The following is a 20090-nucleotide window of genomic DNA, read 5'->3' on the forward strand; positions in this document are numbered from 1 at the left end:
GGAACTTGCTCTGATTTGTTTGTTTTTTTAAGATGGGGTCTCATTCTATAGCGCAGGCTGGCCTGAACCACACTCAGGATGACATCAGTATATGGCAGTTTACATGCCTTAGCCTAAGTTTTGGAATTACAAGCGTGTGCTAGCATACTAAAAATGTTTATTTCTACTACCTAACCCTTGAACGTGATATGTAGTATACACTTAATATTTATAGTTTGATTAGATAGACAAGAAAAATATCAATACATGAAAATACACAGTACTGCTTCTTAAGGTAGCTTTGTGCAAGAAGATGCACTGTGTAATTTTAGATGTACTGTATACTTTTTTTTTTTTTGAGACGGTTTCTCTGTATAGCTCTGTCCTGAATCTCATTCTATAGACCAGGCTGACCTTGAACTCATAGAGAAGCGCCTGCTTCTGTCTCCTAGGGCTGGGATTAACAGCATGTACCACCACCGCCCAGCATGTATAATTTTTTAATTGCAGGATTGAGAAGTGTTATGTGACAAATTTTTCCTGAGATGAAGGACACACATCTACTCATCCTGGATAGGGAGCCTATTGACAGACTAAAGTATGGATACCCCAAAGCCCACCTTAGTGGGGTTACTTACAGGAATTTGTGTGAAGGCTTAGTTATAGTAACAGAAATGACTCAAAAACAACTGTATCACCAGAGCATGTTGACAGCTTGCAAAGCTGGAAACCTGGAGCACAGTGCACACCTTGCAGTAGCTCAACAGATTGGCGATGTCCCTTCTGGTAGCTCAGTTGGTCTGAGCCTCTTCCAGATAGCTCAGCTGGTCTTTGTTTCTTTGTTTCCAACCTGTGGGTTGTGGTCCCTCTGAGGGTTGAGCAATCCTTTTATGGGGGTCACCTAAGACTACTAGAAAACATAGATGTTTACATTATGATTCATAACAGCGAAATTACAGTTATAAAGTAGCAATGAAAAAATATGGTTGGGTTCACCACAACATGAGGAACTATATATACTAAAGGGTCTCAGCATTAGGAAGGTTGAGAACCACTGTTCTATGCAGTTCTTTTGATCTCTGCTTCCAGGTGGTTTGGAAAAGTCTCAAGATTTTTAAAAGTTGTAAGATTTTGGGGCTTGGAGAGTTGGCTCAATGGTTAAGACCACTAGGTGTTCTTCCAGAGGATCTAGGTTCAATTCCCAGCACCCACATGGTGGCTACAACTGTCTGTAACTCCAGTTCCAGGGGATCTGACACCTTCATACTAATGCAAATAAAATACAGTTAAATAAATTATTAATTTTTTTTAGTTTTAAGATATTTTTAAAATCTAGATTTATGTACAATTGAGGGTAGATAACAAGGCTCATATGTATAATGTTACTTGAATGTACATTTTCGGGGCTGATCCTTTGGCATTAGGTTAAGAGTATTTCTCTAGCTCTCAGCATGCCTTAGGTGCATGTAGTTGTTTGTATAGGTTTGAGTCCCCCTGGACTTTGCTTGGTCCATGTTAGCATGTCTGTTGTTACCCTTCCTTGCTTAGCTCTTATTTAAGGCAGTCATGTTGGTGAGACTTCATACGTGTGGCTTCTGACATTTCTAGGAGACATAATCTCATAGCAAAACTCCTTGTTTTTCTGGGTCTTAAATTTCTTTCTGCCCCAATCCTTGAACCATAGGTATGGGAATTGTGTTGTAGATGGGCTCTCTGCAAATCTACATTTTGATTGATTGTGGTTTTCTGAATTGATTGCTGTCTGTTGCAGAGAGAAATTTTCTTGATGCAGGTTGAGGGCCACACTTAATCTATGGGTAGAAGGAGACAGTATTTAGAATGTAGTTATGAATAATGCTTGTTTAGTAAAGTGGTTTAATCCCAGCAATTGGAAAGGCAGAGGCAGGCATATCTCTGAGTTCAAGACACCTCCCCCCAAGTTCCAGGACTATGTAGAGAGACTCTGTCTCAAAAAAAATATAATGTATGTTACATTTATTTGTTTATTTGGGGGGTTACATATGCCATAACATTTATTTGGAGATCAGGAATCAACTCTTTACTTCCATCACATGAGATCTAGGATTGAACTCGGGTCATCAAGCTTGACAGCGAGCACCTTTGCCGACTGAGCCATTTTGTTGGCTCTATTTGTTGCTTCAATTTATTTTTTTAAAAATTGTGTGCACATGTCTTTGCTGCAAAGAGACCAGAGGAGCCTCTCTGGATTCTCTGGAACTAGAGTTTTACTGACACTTGTAAACTGCCATGTGGATTCTGGGAGCTGAACCTCAGTCTTCTGTAAGAGCAGCAAGTATTCTTAATCACTTCTTCAGTCCTTGTTGGCTTGTTTGTTAACAGGATATGGCACTAAATTCTAGATCCTCCTGATTCAGACTCCCAAGTGCTGGGATTACAGGCAAGCTCTATCATCCTCAGCTTGAATGTTTGTTTTTACTTTTAACTTTTGTTGTTTGGTTTCTGTTTCATTTTGTTTGTTTGTTTGTTTGTTTTCAAGGCAGTGTTTCTCTATGTAGCTTTGGTGGCTGTCCTGGAACTCTCTGTAGACCAGGCTGGTCTCCAACTCACAGAGATCCACCTGCCTCTGCCTCCCAAGTGCTGGGATTAAAGGAGTTCACCACCATGTTTTGTTTGTTTTTAAAGAACCATCTACATGAATATAGTTTTGATTTCGTGTACCTTTTATAATTAAAGTCCTTGGTGACTACAGTGTATTTGAAGTTTATTTTCATTGCTGAAGTTGACTGGAGAAATAATAATGGATATCGTAGGACAATAATAGCATTGGAAGTTAGCTTTGTTGTCTGTTACCTTAAACATATGTTACGTGAACTTCTTTTTATTTCTTAACACTTCATACTCCTACTTTTTGGCCTACATTAGGAACTTTAGGGGCTGGAGAGATGGATCAGAGGTTAAGAGCACTGACTACTCTTCCAGAGGTCCTGAGTTCAATTCCCAGCAACCACATGGTGGCTCACAACCAACTGTAATGAGATCTGGCACCCTCTTCTGTATATATAATAAATTTAAAAAAAAAAAAAAACATTAGGAACTTTATTCTGATCTTTCTTGTGTGTTTCTTTCCATAGGATGGATAGAATGACAGAAGATGCTCTTCGCCTGAATCTTTTGAAGAGGAGTTTGGACCCAGCAGATGAGCGAGATGATGTCTTGGCAAAACGACTCAAAATGGAGGGGCATGAGGCCATGGAACGTCTGAAAATGTTGGCACTTCTCAAAAGGAAAGATTTAGCAAATCTGGAGGTGCCACATGAGTTACCTACTAAACAAGATGGCAGTGGTGTCAAGGGTTATGAAGAGAAACTCAATGGGAATCTCAGGCCTCATGGAGACAACAGGACTGCTGGAAGGCCAGGCAAAGAAAACATCAATGATGAGCCTGTGGATATGAGTGCTCGACGGAGGTATGCAGTTTAGTGGCCGCCAGAAATAGGGTCTTCTTTAAAATCAGCTTGTGAAAGTGGGATGAATTCCAATGAAAGGGAGGGAGGCACTATTCATCCTGAAGCCACCTGTTTTGTTTCACGTATTTTGTTGTTTTGCATACTATAGCCATGCTGGTCTTGAACTTTTGGCAGTCCTCTTGCTTCAGTATCTCAGTGTTGGGATTGCTTATGTGAGCTGCCATATGATGATGTCCTAAAGCTTCTTGAAAGAAGATCTGTGTCCTCTGGCTTGAATTGACCGTGAATTCCTCTCATTTCCAGATAAAGCTAGCTCACATGGATAGTCATAGTTTTTACCTAAGATAAGATGATTATTTCTAGGGACCAGAGGTGTAACAAGGTAATTACAGTGTTTGCAACTCAGTCATGAGGACTGGAATTCAAATCCTAGCTCCTACATTAAATAGTTCACAGTTATCCATCCAGCTCCAAAGGATCCAATACCTCCCCTCCCTCTCTCCCCTTCCCTCTCCCTCCCCCTCCTTTTTCCCTCCCACCCTCCCTCCTTTCCTTCATTTTGGTTTTTCGGGACAGGGTTTCTATGTATAATAGTCTTGGGTCGCCAGGAATTCCTTTGTAGACCAGGCTGACCTTGAACTCACAGAGATCCGCCTGCTTCTGCATCTCAAATGCTAGGATTAAAAGCATGCACCACCTGGCCTGGCAGTGGTAGGCACGCCTTTAATCCCAGCACTCAGGAGACAGAAGCAAGTGTAGCTGTGTGAGTTTGAGGCCAGCCTGGTCTACAAAGGGAGCTCTAGGATGGCCAAGGCTACAAAGAGAAACCCTGTCTTGAAAAACAAAAAACAGTCTCCCCTTCAGATCATTCCGTGGATTTGGGATCTGCTTGTTATAGAATCTGATTCTATTACATTTAAAAAAAAAAAAAAAAGTAGTAGTAGTCATGGACCTGGCCACACAACTGTCACCCACATTCAGCGGGCCTAGTTCGGCCCATGCAGGTTCCCGAACTGTCAGTCCAGAGTCAGTGAGCTCCAACTAGCACCAGTCAGCTTTCTCTGTGGGTTTCTCCATCATGATCTTGACCACCTCTTTTTCTTTTCTTTTCTTCTTTTTTGAAAGCCGAATGCCATTTATTAAAGGAGGTCTTAAATATAGGCTTACAGCACAATGGGAGAACCCTGGAGGGCAGAAATTCGCTTCTGAAGTTTTGGGTTTTTTGTTTGTTTGTTTGTTTGTTTTTGTTTTTTGGGGGGGTTTGGTTTTTTTTTTTTTTTAAGCTGAGGATTGAACCCCGGGCTTTGCGCTTGCTAGGCAAGCGCTCTACCACTCTACCACTGAGCTAAATCCCCAACCCTGCTTCTGATATTTTACAATCTTGCATCTAAGATGTTAATGCCCCATATGTTGGATACACAGACAAGGAGCTTCCTTAAGCATTTAGGATGGTGGAATCTCGAAGGGAATTAACATAGGGAGGATGTCAAGGTCAGCAAGCAAGGCAACAGTTATCCAAAATGGGGGCCAGGGCTCTACAGGTCTCCCCTTTTACTAAAAAATGAGCTTCTGACTTAGGTAGTGTGGGAGGTCAGCAAGTCACCTTACCTGTCATGGAGACACCTGTCCAGGCCACACAGGCGTTCTGTTCTGTCTTAGGTTGGTGAGCGCCCCCCAGGCATTACCCATCTCTGAATACTCATTATCATACAGGCTCAATCGTGTGAGAGCTTCAGAGTTAACTGTTGCCAAAGATCTCTAAGTGTCGCTGGGCTTGCAATCTGTGTGTTCGACACAGAAAAGACCAACAGAAGTCTTAACCCACCCATAGCCGGTAGGCTAAAGGCAACTGAGCCATTCCCTTCCTTAGAGCCTTACTGCAAATTGGAGAGTTCTTATAAGATGGTATCCCGAGAGCAAGATGGAACTTGAGTTTGTAAATTTATAACTTTCAAAGCCAATCGAAATGTATATAACTTGATTTAAATTTGTCATGCCTAATAGAATGAAAGATTAATTAACTGTGGTAGCTACTTTTGCTGCCAGGGTCTCCACTGTGCTAGCTGTAGTAACCAATTATGAAATGGCAATCCCAGAAACAGTAGTAGCGGTGGTCGCCGCTGTTATAACAGCAGCAATGGCAGCAGCGATGTCAAATTCTCTTCTGGAGCATGTGGGTATCCGTTGACATGGACACAACTCCAGAAACACAAACCCGCCTAAGGCCCATTATTCTTGATCCCAGCACGACTTAAGCTGGCAGCTCTGCAAAAGAACAACTAAACGATAAAGAAAAAACAGGCAGCTCACAAGGAGCAGGACTAATGGTCTCATAATAGCTCCATTTCAGACTCACAAATTTTAAGGTATCTTCAAAGGGAGCTAAATGAATTTCAGGAGGCCAAAAAATGTTGCATAGAGCCACTCCTGAGAAGTAGGTACTACTCCAGCTTGAATAGGATTGTAAGAATGAAAATGCTTAGCTGGCATGTTACTGTTAATAAATGGAGGTCAGTGATCTTGAACACCCCTGGTTTTAAGAAGACTTAAGTAGCCGGGCGGTGTTGGCACATGCCTGTAATCCCAGCACTCAGGAGGCGGAGGCAGGTGGATCTCTGTGAGTTCAAGACCAGTATGGTCTACAGAACTAGTCCAGGACAGGCTCCAAAGCTACAGAGAAACCCCGTCTTGAACCCCCCCCCCCCAAAAAAAAAGAAGATTTAAGTAGCCAGGCTGTGGTGGTGCATGCCTTTAATCCCAGCACTCGGGGAGGCAGAGCCGGGCGATCTCTGTGAGTTCAAGGCCAGCCTGGTCCACAGAGATCCAGGAGAGGCACCAAAACTATTCAGAGAAACCCTGTCTTGAAAAACAAAACAAATAAACAAAAAAAGTAAGAAGGCTTAAGTTTATTAATGGTTCAGAAAAAGCTGATAAAAGTAAGAATTACTCATTCATTTGCCCTTGTTGACTTTATCCTGGCACTAATCTAAACTAGGATCTTTATTAAGCTAGACTAATGAAGGAGAGAAGAAGCTTTACACGTGTTCCTTTATCTTGATAGTCTTGTCTCAGAATTTTTTTTAAAGATTTATTTATTATTATATATATAGTGTTCTGTCTGTATGTATGCCTGTAGGCCAGAAAAGGGCAACAGAACCTCTTATGAATGGTTGTAAGCCACCACGTGGTTGCTGGAAATTGAACTCTGGACCTCTAGAAGAGCAAGCAGTGCTCTTAACCACTGAGCCATCTCTCCAGCCCCTCAAAACACTTTTGTTGTTGTTGTTTGTTATTTTTTGAGATAAGGTTTCTCTGTGTAGTTTTGGTGCCTATCCTTGCTCTGTAGGCCAGGCTGACCTGAACTCATAGAGATTCCACCTGGCTCTGCCTCCCAAGTACTGGGATTAAAGGCGTGTGCCACCACCGCCCAGCTTTAGAACTCTTAAAAAATAACAAAAGCAAGGGGTTGGGGATTTAGCTCAGTGGTATAGTGCTTGCCTAGCAAACACAAGGCCCTGGGTTTGGTCCTCAGCTCTGGAAAAAAAAAAAAAGCAAAACAAAAAAAATAACCAAACAAACAGACCTTACAAAAAACCATAAAATAGTTAATCTCGGTAATAGTATTTGGTAGTATTTAGAAATCCTTGTAAAAATTTTTATCACTAAGATAAATTTCTTAGTCATACTAGAAGAAGAGAAACTTCCTTGGAAGCTACAGGTAGATTTGGAGAAATGTGTAAGTAGATCAGCCTTATATTCTTCAAGGAGGGATGGTGTTGGATGAATGAGAATATGTGCCAGAGAGCCTCATTTGCCCCATAATCATCCAGCCTTTCAGAGCAAGTGAATGAAATACTAGGTAGATTTTTCATGTTTCAAAGTGAAGCTCGCTCGCTCTTTCTTTTTTTTTCCCCCAGAGCTGAGGATGAAGACTGAACCCAGGGCCTTGCACTTGCTAGGCAAGTGCTCTACCACTGAGCTAAATCCCCAACCCTCAAAGTGAAGCTCTTTAAGTACATTCCTCATAGACACATTGTTACACTGCTTTGATAAGCTGGCAATGCTGTTTTAAGTAAACAGAATATGGGTTTGGTCATGCAACTCAATAGTACAGTTCGTACTTAACATGTAAGGTGCTAGGATCAGTCCCAAATACTGTCCCCCTATAAGGTCTTATAGCCCTGAAAACCCAACCATTCTATTTAATTTTATGTGTGGATAATGAACTTACAAAATAAAACACATTGGATGTTATGGGCACCAAGTATAATAGCATCTCTTTCCACTTTCCCACCAGCTGTTCTGTAAGAATGAACTAAGAAGAGACATGATCTCTTTGATATGAATAAAAACAAGGCCACTGGATAGATGGCTCAGTGCTTAAAAGTACTTTGTGGCCCTTGCAGAGGACCTAGGTTGAGTTCCCAGCACCCACACCATCTATAATTTCAGTTCCAGGAGATTCATCTCTCTCACCTCTGAGAACACCAGGCATGTATGTGGTGAACATATATATGTATGTAGCCAATACTCATACATTAAATAAAACAAATCTTTAAAAGAATAAAAAGAACAGTATGGAAGGTGGAATTTTTGTAACGTAAGACCTTCTGTGTTTGTTGCCTAAAAATACCACTCATGGGGTGAATTCTAGTATCTGAAATAACATGTATGAAGTGAAAACTAGTACAACTACTGTTTTAGGATGATATAGAAAGAGCTGTTTTTTCTTCTGCTTGTTTGTGGTGGGACTTGAACTTGTGGTCATCCATCTACCACTGCCATGGGATCCCAGATCTGCATCATACCCAGGCAGACTTCCTTTTTTATTACTGAGGTAAGAATTAGGAGCTTTGGCCAGGGCGGTGGTGGCGCATGCCTTTAATCCCAGCACTTGGGAGGCAGAGCCAGGCGGATCCCCAGCTTAAAAAACAAAACAAAACAAACAAACAAACAAAAAAAACGAGCCTCAAATACTTATTTAAAAAATGTTGGACATCTGAGGTGGTGGCACATCTCTTTAGACCCAGCATTTGGGAGGCAGGGGCAGGCAGGTCTCTGAGTTAGAGGCCAGCATGGTCTACAGGGTGAGTTCAGGACAGCCAGAGCTACACAGAGAAGCACTGTCTGGAGAAACCAAAACAAACAAACTGGGATGAAAGCTTGATTTGGACTTTGCCTTCTCTATGCCATCTGTCTAATATGTGTCTGGTTGTTTCTAAGCACAAAACGCTGTTTAGTGTTGTTTCTAGTATAAGTTACTGATCATGTTACACAGTTCCAAAATGTTCATTCAGGAATATTTCTGCCCAACTTAGTATTGAGCAGTACATAGCAATCATTTGTGCAAGCAATAATGTTTTACCTTAGAAACAGTCTTCTTCCAGAATATACTTACCTAGCCAGGACTAGAATTTCATAAAGCTGCTGATTGGTGACATAAACACTAGTGAATCAAGGAGGAAATTTCCAGACCTCATAATTATTGCTCACCTATGGCAATCTTAGTGTGAGAGGATGAAGGAATGTAGAAATGACAAGTAAAACCTGAACACAAAATTAGATTCAAACTCTTTATTTAGGTCTTTTTAGTCTGGAGAACTAAAAGCTTTTTCTCCCTCTAGTGGCACTTTTTCCAGTAACTCTATTCTCAGCTTGCTGACTGACTTGTGGCTGCAGTGCCATCCAGACACATTGAGTAGGCCATAAAGAAGTTGTTTCTTTACTCCCTCTCTTCCTGTTCGTTTTTCTTAGATTTACCCTGTTGAGAAAAGTAAAGACTTGTCTCAGTCATCAGGGATCCCTTGTTCACCAGGAATAGTGTGCACTGTGCTTATAGTTCTAGCACCTCGGAAGCAGAAGCAGGAGGTGCTCGCTGTGAGTTCAAGGTTAGCCTGAGCCACAGGGGCCAGCAAGATGGTGCAGTGGGTATAGGCACTTGTAACCAAAGCTGATGACCTGGACCTCCCACAATGGAAGGAGAGAACTGACTCCACCAGGTTGTCCTTTGACCACATCTGCCCTCTGGCACATATGTACATGTATGTACAAACACTAAATTAAAATTAAAAACAAAAAAAGCTTTTTGGGGCTAGAAATGTTACTTGATGGTAGACTACTTCCCTAGCATGCATAGGATCCTAGGCTGGATTCCCAATAACATACACTTTTGCCGGGCAGTGGTGACCTATCCCTTTAATTCCAGCACTCGGGAGGCAGAGGCAGCGGATCTTTGTGAGTTTGAGGCCAGCCTGGTCTCTGTGAGAGCGAGATCCAGGAAAGGTGCAAAGGTACACAGAGAAACCCTGTCTTGAAAAACAAAAACAAGGGCTGGAGAGATGGCTCAGAGGTTAAGAGTGCCAACTGCTCTTCCAAAGGTCCTGAGTTCAATTCCCAGCACCCACATGGTGGCTCATAACCATCTGTAATGAGATCTGGCACCCTCTTCTGTGTACATAATAAATAAATAAAACAAATCTTAAAAAGAAAGAAAGAAAAACAAAAACAAGCTCAGTGGTAGAGCAGGCCCTGGGTTCAATCCTCAGGTTTCCCCCCCACCACCACCAAAAGAAAAACAAAAACAAAAAAAGACTACAGCCACGCCATCACAACCTAACCCTATATATTCCCAGCTATTTTATCATAGAAAGCTATAGCTGTATCTCAGTGATAGAAGGCATTCTTAGGTATCTGTGAGGCCTTGAGTTCTATCCCCAGTTCTAACCACAAAAGAAAGGGGGAAAAATAACTTCAGCGAGGCATGGTGCTGCATTCTTGAGATCATAGTGCTTGGGAAGTAGAGGTGGGGAGATCTGAGGCCAGTCAATTGCATGAGACTCTGTTTCACAAACAAACATTTAAAAATCAGGAGAGGTGGAAGACACATTTGTTGATTTGAGAATCTAAGATAATTAGATTTTTCAGAATCTGTTATATTTGGGCTACAGAAATATAAAAACAAGGATTATCTAATGAATTGATTTGGAAGTCAGAGAAGTCCATCTGAAGGATTTTAGATGTCAGAGTAGTTCCTGGATAGTTTCTTTTCAGGAAAGGTGCTAAATACTCTGGTTAATGTGTCTTTGGTTTAGTCCTTCTCTAAGAGACTGCATGCTTTAGAGTTGATAATACTCATTTTCTGAAGCCATTATCCACACCTTCTTATGCCTTTTCTTTATGACTCACTCTTGACAGGATACAGTATCACTTACCAGAACCATGTTATTAGTGTTAGAGTGAGCTATTTCCTTTTTGTCCATCAGTAGATGACTAGATTCTAATGGATTTGCTCTTTTTCCAGGCCTCTAGATAACAGCTCAGTGATGTGATAATAGGGAAAACAGTTATAATTACAATATAGTATTAGAGCACTTACCTCAATTTTTAATTTTATTTTTAAGACAGGGCTCATTATGTAGCCCTACTAACCTGGAACTCACTGATGTTGAGTGTTGGGATTAAAGGTGTGAGCCATCATACCGAGCATTTTATTATTTATAATTTTTATGTGTATGGGTGTTTTGCTTGCATGGATATCTGTGAACTATGTGCATACAGTGCCCATGGTGGCCAGAAGAGAATGTCAGATCCCTGGGACTGGAGTTACAGACTATTGTGATGCTAGGAATTGAACCTGGGTCCTTTATATCTTTGTGTCTGCGTAGCAGACCTGACAGATTGAGATTAGAAAAGTATTTTGCTAAGGTTTTGCCCTCACTTACATCTTGGTGTCTTTATTCTGGGAATTATCTCTTTCTCTTGCTGAGTCAGGACAGTCCTAAGTTCTCTTGGATTTCTTTGTTGTAGTAAAGACATTTTCTTAACTTTTTAAGGAACTGTCACTGTTGGAAATACTGTAATCTTTTCCTTTTCTCATCCAGTGAGCCTGATCGAGGAAGGCTAACTCCTTCCCCAGACATAATTGTTTTGTCTGATAATGAGGCTTCCAGTCCCCGGTCCAGCTCCCGGATGGAAGAAAGACTCAAAGCAGCCAACCTAGAGATGTTTAAGGTAAAAGAGAAAGGAAGTTGTTCTCCTCCTCCTCCTTTTTTTCTTTTTTCTTTTTTTTTTTTTAATGTCATGTTCCTTAAATTCTCTTTAATTCCCTGGTTTGGTTTTGTATTATTGTTTTAATTTGCTTTTTGGATCTAAATAACCACCTACTTGATAAGTTCTTCATAATGATTCTCCATAATGTGCCTCAGCCGAGCAGAAAAGATAGTTTGCATGTCATATCCAGTATAATTTATCTTTAGAAAATGAAATAGAACTTCATAATTTGAGTCACATAAAATAAACCCTTAGGTAAAACAATATCCTTTACACTATCCAGAGTCTCAGAATATAGAGAATTCTTACTTGTTTATTATATCTACATCAAATAGGCTTTTTACAGGTTTAGAGGCCATTTTAAAGGAAAATGTTGTTTCCTTCTTGTCACTCGTCTTATGTTTCACCAGGAATACACTGATTGGCATTTAGAGATAGTCTGTAAATAACTTTTTGAGTACTCCTGAATGCCACTCTGAAGGATGACAAAGATAGAGTCACATTTCACTTCTTCTTATAGATGAAGGTTTTAGAGAAATATAGATCATTTCTTGCAGAAAGGGATTCTGGGTGCTTGCTGCTGTTGTTGACCTACAATCTTTGTGTTTCCTTAGGGGAAGGGCATCGAGGAACGGCAGCAGCTTATCAAGCAACTGAGGGATGAACTACGTTTGGAAGAAGCTCGTCTGGTGCTGTTAAAGAAACTAAGACAGAGTCAACTACAGAAAGAGAATGTGGTCCAAAAGGTAGTATTTTGGGGTGGAGAAATGGCTCAGAGGTTAAGAGCACTGGCTACTCCTCCAAAGGACCCAGGTTCAATTCCCCACACGCACATGGTAGCTCACAACTGTTCAGGTCCAGGGGATCTGACACCCTCACACAGATGTACATGCAGGCAGAACACTAATGTACAGACAATAAAAATAAATAAATCATTGTTTTAAGAAAAAAACTTTAAAAAAAAGTATTTCTAGAAAGGGGAGAAAACATCTAATTTGAGATTGGGCTACCCCAGGTTGATTCAGCTTTGTGGACCATTCTTCTGTGGGTCTGTAGTTTTTTTTAGTTTCTACAAGTAGAGATATTAAAAAGTAGTAGTACTTTTGTTTTAACCTTAGAAATTAATCAAGAAAAACCTTAGGGCATGGTGGTACGTGTCTGTTACGCCAGCACTTGGAAGGCAGAGGCAGACAGATCTCTGAGTTTGAGACTACCCTAGACTACAGAGTGAATTTTAGAACAGCCAGAGCTACACAGAAGAAACCACTGTCTTGAAGAAAGAAAAAATAAGTTTGAGCCGGGTGGTGGTGGTGGTGGCTGCGGCGGAGGCAGAGGCAAGCGGACCTCTGTGAGTTCTGTAGGCCAGCCTACAGAGTGAGTTCCAGGACAGGTAGGACTATTACACAGAGAAACCCTGGTCGGGGAGGGGAGTTGAGGGAGCTGGAGAGATGGATCAGCAGTTAAGATAAGAGCACTTCCTGCTCTTGTACAAGACCTGGCTCTGGTTTCCAACACCCATATCACAGCTCAAAACCAGCTATTGTAGTTTCAAGGGACTTGATGTCCTCTTCTGGCCTTATAGCCCTTGATAGGTACACCGCAGGTACCACCAGGTAAACACATGGTACACACACATAAATGAAGGCAAAACAACCATGTACAAAAAAATTAATCTTTTTATAGATGAGTTGAGCTGCTGTATGAGACCCTGTCTGAAGAGAGAGCACCTGGCAGTTAACACATGCCTTTAATCCTAGCACTTGGGAGACAAAGCTGAGTGGATCTCTGTGAAGTTGAGGCTAGTCTAGTGTACATATCGAGGTCCAGGTCTGACTGGGCTACACATAACAAGACCGAGTCTCAAGGGAACAACCCCCCTCCCCCCCCAAAAAAAATCAAAAAGCCTTAATTTCATTATTCTCATCCTCTGTATCAATAGTATATTATATTTGTTCTTTACACTCACACAAAGAAATTTTAAAAGCCTAGAACTTTACTGGATTCTACTTCTGAGTTTTTAGGTTTGTTTGTTTTGGTGGAAGTGGTTGCTTTTTTTCTTCTTTTTTTCATAGTCTCATTTTCTGTTTCTCCTCACAGACTCCAGTTGTACAGAATGCAGCATCTATTGTTCAGCCATCTCCTGCACATGTGGGACAGCAAGGCTTATCTAAGCTTCCCTCCCGGCCTGGGGCTCAAGGCATTGAACCTCAAAATTTGAGAACATTACAGGTATGTGACCCATAGTGAGACCTTATGTTGGAGCACCCTGTTGTAACACAAATTGCTAAACGTTCTTGTTAATAGAAAACCTAGAACCAGACATTGGGGTGAAAGCTGAAAGATCAGAGAAGCACAACAGCCAGCCACTAGTTCTTCCCTCGAGAAATCCTCAATCTCAAGAAAGAGAGCTCCTGTTTCCTCACGCCTTATGTACCTTTCTACATCCTGCCATATTATTTCCTGGATTAAAGGCATGTGTGTCCACTGCCTGGCTCTGTTTCTCTCATGTAGCCCAGTGTGGCCTTGAACTCACAGAGATCTAAATGGATCTCTGCCTCCCGAGTGATAGGATTAAAGGCATGTGCTACCACTGCCTGACTTGTATGTTTAATACAGTGGCTGGCTTTGTCCTCTCATCCTCAGGTAAGTTTATTAGGGTACACAATATAGCACCACAACTTGTCTCTCCTGTCTTTTGTGAAAATTATAGAAGAATCTGAATCTGTTCTACATAGTTCCTGGCTTGCCTTTTTGTTTGTTTGGGTTTATTTTGTTTTGGTTTTTGTTTGTTTGTTTGTTTTTGTTTGTTTGTTTTTTGAGCTGAGGACGGAACCCAGGTAGGCCAGCGCTCTACCACTGAGCTAAATCCCCAACCCTTGTTTGGTTTTTTGTTTGTTTGTTTTTCGAGACAGGGTTTCCCTGTTTAGCTTTGCACCTTTCCTTTCCTGGAACTCACTCTGTAGACCAGGCTGGCCTCGAACTCACAGAGATCCGCCTGGCTCTGCCTCCCGAGTGCTGGGATTAAAGGTGTGTGCTACCACCGCCCAGCAATAATAAATCTTTTAAAGAAGAAGAAGAAAGAAAAATTGAAGATGGCTTAATGGTTAAGAGTACAAGCTGTTCTTTCATAAGACCTGAATTTAATTACTAGTACCCACAAGAGGCTTACTTCTTTCTGTAACTCCAATCTCAAGACCTCTTCTGGTCTCCAAGGGCACTAGGTATGCATATGGTGCATAGACAATACATGTAGGCAAAGCACTCATACACATTTTTAAAAAGTAAAATATTTTTTAAAAGGCAAGGACTTTCTAGCCACTAATCAGCATTAAGAGTAATGATAGAGGGCCCAGAGAGAGGCATCAGAGATTCAGAGCACTTCGTAATCTTGCCGAGGACCTGTTCCTGCCACCCACATGGTGGCTTACAACTGTCTGTAAGTGTAGTTGTAGGGAATCTGGCATCCTCTTCTGACCTCAACAGTGCACACACATACATGCAGGTAAAATTCATCCACATGAAATGAAAATAAGTAAATCTTTAAAAAAAAAAAGTTTTTAACTAGAGTAATGGCAGATTTATCCCATTGATTGTTAGATGAAATTATCAAATGTGTGTTCCCATGGTTCTGCTTGCTGTCCATTATAAGCATTGTTTTCATTTTGCATTTTGTGGGTATTAATGCTATCTGTGAGTTCTTTTCCTATTCTTCCCTTATAGGGTCACAGTGTCATCCGTTCAGCAACCAACACCACCCTTCCACACATGTTGATGTCTCAACGTGTTATTGCACCAAATCCAGCCCAACTTCAGAGCCAACGGGGGCCACCAAAACCTGGCATTGTACGCACCACAACACCTAACATGAATCCCGCCATCAGTTACCAACCAGTAAGAGCGAGCTCTGGTATAGAAACAGAAAAATCCTTTGCTTTTCTTATCAAAAGAGCCACAGGTTTTAAGTTTTTGTATATAGAGAAACTAGGACAAAAGAGTGATTTGAATAGAGAATATTCTCCAAATGGATACTTTAAGGAATTTTACAAAAATGGTGGTAGAGAATAAAAAATTTCTTAATAAAGATAAAAAATACACACATAGTAGAGGTAAATTAGCTAAAATAGGCCTTAAGAAAGAGACAGAGTTTCTCTATGTAGCTTTGTGTCTTTCCTGGAACTCACTCTTTAGCCCAGGCTGGCCTTGAACTCACAGAGATCCGCCTGCCCCTGACTCCCCAGTGCTGGGATCAGAGGCGTGCACCATCACCCGGCTCAATAAAGAGATCTTAATCTAGGGGTGAGAATGGGATGGAAATGGCATAAATACAGTACTCATGTATGAAGGAAGTTCTCAAAAAAAATGCATGTCTGAAAAAGAAAAGGAGATGGAGATATGTATGTGATAAACCATAGGTACATGACAGAAAGCATCCCTGATCTCTTCTTTTTCAACCGGCTTTAGCTTATAGGTACCATCTTTTTTTTTTCTTATGTGCCAGGGTTATCTTTCAGTAATGAGTTGAATGTTTCCTATTTGGAAGAAGCTAAGCAGTCCAGACTAGGATCATACAGTATCCTTTATTAAAAGTCAAGAATTGGTCTTCTTGCACTTACCAGCCACCTGTCCCCTGTTCCCTTTCAGCAGTCAAGTTCTTCTGTTCCCTGTCAGCGCACAACATCCTCTGCCATCTATATGAACCTCGCCTCCCATATCCAGCCAGGGACTGTGAACAGAGTGTCCTCACCACTTCCTAGCCCCAGTGCCATGAGTGATGCTGCCAACTCACAGGCTGCAGCCAAATTGGCTCTTCGAAAACAGCTGGAAAAGACGCTCCTGGAGATACCACCTCCAAAACCTCCTGCTCCCTTGCTTCACTTCCTGCCTAGTGCAGCCAATAGCGAGTTCATCTACATGGTAGGCTTGGAAGAAGTCGTACAGAGTGTCATTGACAGCCAAGGTAACACTTCCTTCTAGTTAAGTCTCTAAGCAAGGGGTTGCCAAGCCTCTGGCAGAGAATTATTACAGGGAAATGTACAGTATTAAATAACTGCTCTTAAAGCCAGGTGGTAGTGGCCCATACCTTTAATTCCAGCACTTAGGAGACACAGGCCAGCCTGGTTTACAGAGTGAGTTCCAGCACAGCCAGGGCTACACAGAGAAACTTGTCTCAAAATAAAAAAACAAAAAACTGCTCTTAATCCAGGCCTAATAGCTCATTGCTCATAATCCCACCACTTTGTAGGGGGATGCAGGAGGACTTGCTCCATGTCCAAGGCCAGCCTGGGCTACACAATAAAGTGAAAGCCAGCTTAGGCTACAGACTGAGACCCTGTCTTGAAATTTTTTAATGTATTTAGTACTCCTAAACTGGGTATAGCAGAACATGTATATAGCCCCCAGCACTGAGACTGAAGTGGAGATTACTGAGAGTTTGAGACTAGCCTGAGCAACATAGCAAGAGCCTGTCTCAAAAAGAAAGTTGGGCCCGGCAGTGGTGGCGCATGCCTTTAATCCCAGCACTCAGGAGGCAGAGCCAGGGGGATCTCTGAGTTTGAGGCCAGCCTGGTCTACAGAGCGAGATCCAGGACAGGCACCAAAAACTACACAGAGAAACCCTGTCTTGAAAAACCAAAATTTAAAAAGTGCATACATAGCCAGATGGTGAAAGTTGGAGGTACATACAGGTAACTAGTATTCTGGAGGCTGAGACTGGACGAGTTCAAGTTTGAGGTCCCACAGAGGTTATATGATGAGACTTTGTCTCTAAATAAATTAAATCTGCTCCATTATTACTGCCAAACCATCTCCCATCACTTAGTTATACAAGCTATTGGGGAGCAATATCTTAAAAAAGAGGGCTAAAGAGATGGCTCAGTAGCTAAGAACACTGGCTACTCTTTCAGAGGACCTGGGTTCAGTTCCCAGCACCCACATGGTAGCTCACCACCATCTGTAACTCAAGATCTAATGCCTTCTTCTGGCATGGCATCAAGCACCTATGGTCAATAGATGTCAAAACACGCATGCACATAAAGCAGAAGTAAGTCTTCAACCAAAATAGAGTCTAGAGATGTAGTTCACTTGATAGAGTACTTGTTAACCTGGGAGGTAGAGGTAAGAGAATTAGAAGTTCACGGGCCTCATCAGATAGATACATAATCAATTTCTAGATCACCCTGAAATACATAGAAGAGCCCTATCCCCCTGGGGTGGGGGGAGAGCGATATATTTTTGTTGCTGTTTGTTTACTTCAATATATTGTTTAGTTCCTTTTTTAAGAGTTTGTTCTGGCTCACATTTTGGGAGTGTAATCCATCATAGTAGGCGAGTCAAAGGCATCAATCATGAACTTGAAGCAACTGGTCACATCACATCCACAGTCAGGAAACAGACAGTGAATCCATGTTGTTCGTTTTTGTTTTGTTTTGTTGAAACAGGGTCTCAGATGATTCTGGCTAGTCTGGAACTAATTGTAGACCAAGGTGGCCTTGATCTCACAAGGGATCTGCGTAGCCTTGGCTTCCACAGAGTGCTGCTATTAAAGGCACATACTTGCTCTTTAGATGAATAGAATGTCTGGGTTTTGTGACTTGGTGCTGAGTTACTATATTCAGTCCCTGCCCTTTTAATGCTTCTGTTTGAAAACTGTATATACTAATATAAATAACCAAGCATCAACACATGAAAATTGCAACCCAATACTGAGACAGACATTCACACAATGCAGTGTGATACTAACAGGCATTGAGCTTAAATTTCCAAACAGTATGGGAAAGTCCCTAGAGGACTGACTAAACGCTACCTGTAAACAGATCAGAGTGCTTTAATTTCAGCCAGGTAAGGTGACTTATGCCTATAATTCCACCATTTGGAATACTGAGGCAAAGTGTTGCCATGAGTTCTCGGCCTGCCTAAGCTACAATGTGAAGCCTTGTCTCAAAAAAGTCTTCACAAAGTAAATATTTATTTAGAGCCTGAGTGTTGTAAATCTGTATATTTGTAAAGGGAAAGTTAGTATATAGTGATATTAAGAAACTGAAAGCAGGGCTGGAGAGATGGCTCAGCGGTTAAGAGCACTGACTGCTCTTCCAGAGGTCCTGAGTTCAATTCCCAGCAACCACATGGTGTCTCACAACCATCTGCAATGAGATCTGGTGCTCTCTTCTGGCCTACAGGGATATATGCAGGCAGAATACTGTATACACAGTAAATAAATAAATCTTAAAAAAAGAAAAGAAACCAAAAGCAGCTGAGTAGTTGTGGTGCACACCTTTAATCCTAGAACACAGGAGGCAGAGGCAGGCAGATCTCTTGAGTTCATAGCTAGCCTGGTCTACAGAGGACATTCCAGGACAGCCAGGAGTACATAGAGAAACCCTGTCTCAGAAAACTAAAATAAATTAAGCAGAAGGCACTGTGAATTGGAGCCTTTTGATTCTGAATTTATTATTATGAGGTTTTTGTAACAAGAGTATGCAGTGTAGCCAGGTAGAGCTCAGCCTTACTCTGTAGCCCAGCCTCACCTCAAGCTCAGGGGCCTCCTTCCCTAGCCTCCCAACTAGTCAAGCTGAAGTATTTATTAAATTGTATTGGGGGAAACAATGAAGGCTTGGCGTGGTGGTGCATGCTTTTAATCCCAGGACTAAGAAGGCAAATCTCGTGAGTTTGAGACCAGCATGGTCTATATACTGAGTTCTAGGACAGCCTGAGCTACGTAGTGAGACCCTGTCTCAACAAGGCAGTAAGTAAGTTTTAGATTCATTTATTTAATTTTGATGCCTTGTGCCCTCACTTCAGAAGAGTGCATCAGTCTCTGGAGTTCACAGGTGGTTGTGAGCTGTATGGGTGCAGAGAGCCACACTCCAGTCCTCTGGAAGGGCAACACAGTGTTTTAACTGCTGAACTCCAGTACCCTGAATTGTTTTGGTTTGTTTATTTTTGTATAGTTTCTTGTTTAAATTTTTTTTTTCTTTTTTTAAAAATTTTGTTGGTGGGGAGAAAAGAGAATGGTGTGGAGGGTGACAAGGAACACAGTGGGAGGCCAGAGATCGCTTTATGAGATCATTTCTTTGCTTCCTCCTTTACATGGATTTCAGAGATGGAACTCAGTTCCTTTAGGATTGCCCAGGAAGGACTTGTGTGATCAGAGTCATCTCACTGACCCTGTGTATAGTCTCTTGAGTGAACAGTTAACTTGTGGGAAAGAAACTGAAATGAGAAGAAGCAGAAGAGGTGGGAGGCGTGACACCATTAATTGTTCTTTTTATTGGTGTCTAGGCAAAAACTGTGCCTCACTTCTGAGGGTCGAACCCTTTGTATGTGCCCAGTGCCGCACAGATTTTACCCCTCACTGGAAGCAAGAAAAGAATGGTAAGATCCTCTGTGAGCAGTGTATGACTTCCAACCAGAAAAAGGCTCTCAAAGCTGAACACACCAACCGGCTGAAAAATGCTTTTGTTAAAGCCCTACAGCAAGAACAGGTAAGGATTCTGGCTCCTACTTCACAGTCATCTGAGCAGGCTTGCTTTTCCCAAAAGGTTGTTGCTTCTAGCCAGGCAGTGGTGGTGCACGCCTTTAATCCCAACACTCAGTGGGCAGAGGCAGACAGATCTC

General features: G+C 41.7%; 1 protein-coding gene across 4 annotated transcripts in view; it reads left to right on the forward strand.

The window, feature by feature from the left end:
* Gatad2b (GATA zinc finger domain containing 2B) overlaps positions 1-20090 on the forward strand; it is an 81255-nt gene that overhangs the window by 52997 nt on the left and 8168 nt on the right. The window contains exons 2-8 of one of the 4 annotated variants that reach the window (XM_036190120.1): positions 3093-3428; positions 11309-11438; positions 12092-12223; positions 13575-13706; positions 15198-15368; positions 16119-16434; positions 19755-19957. In XM_036190120.1, the coding sequence (XP_036046013.1) occupies positions 3094-3428; positions 11309-11438; positions 12092-12223; positions 13575-13706; positions 15198-15368; positions 16119-16434; positions 19755-19957 (1419 nt within the window). In that variant the 5' untranslated portion in view covers position 3093. The remainder of the gene's footprint in view (positions 1-3092; positions 3429-11308; positions 11439-12091; positions 12224-13574; positions 13707-15197; positions 15369-16118; positions 16435-19754; positions 19958-20090) is intronic. The other 3 variants (XM_036190122.1, XM_036190123.1, XM_036190124.1) reach the window with 3 other exon arrangements.

The sequence above is a fragment of the Onychomys torridus genome, chromosome 6, assembly GCF_903995425.1.
Source record: "Onychomys torridus chromosome 6, mOncTor1.1, whole genome shotgun sequence".
Lineage (NCBI taxonomy): Eukaryota > Metazoa > Chordata > Mammalia > Rodentia > Cricetidae > Onychomys > Onychomys torridus.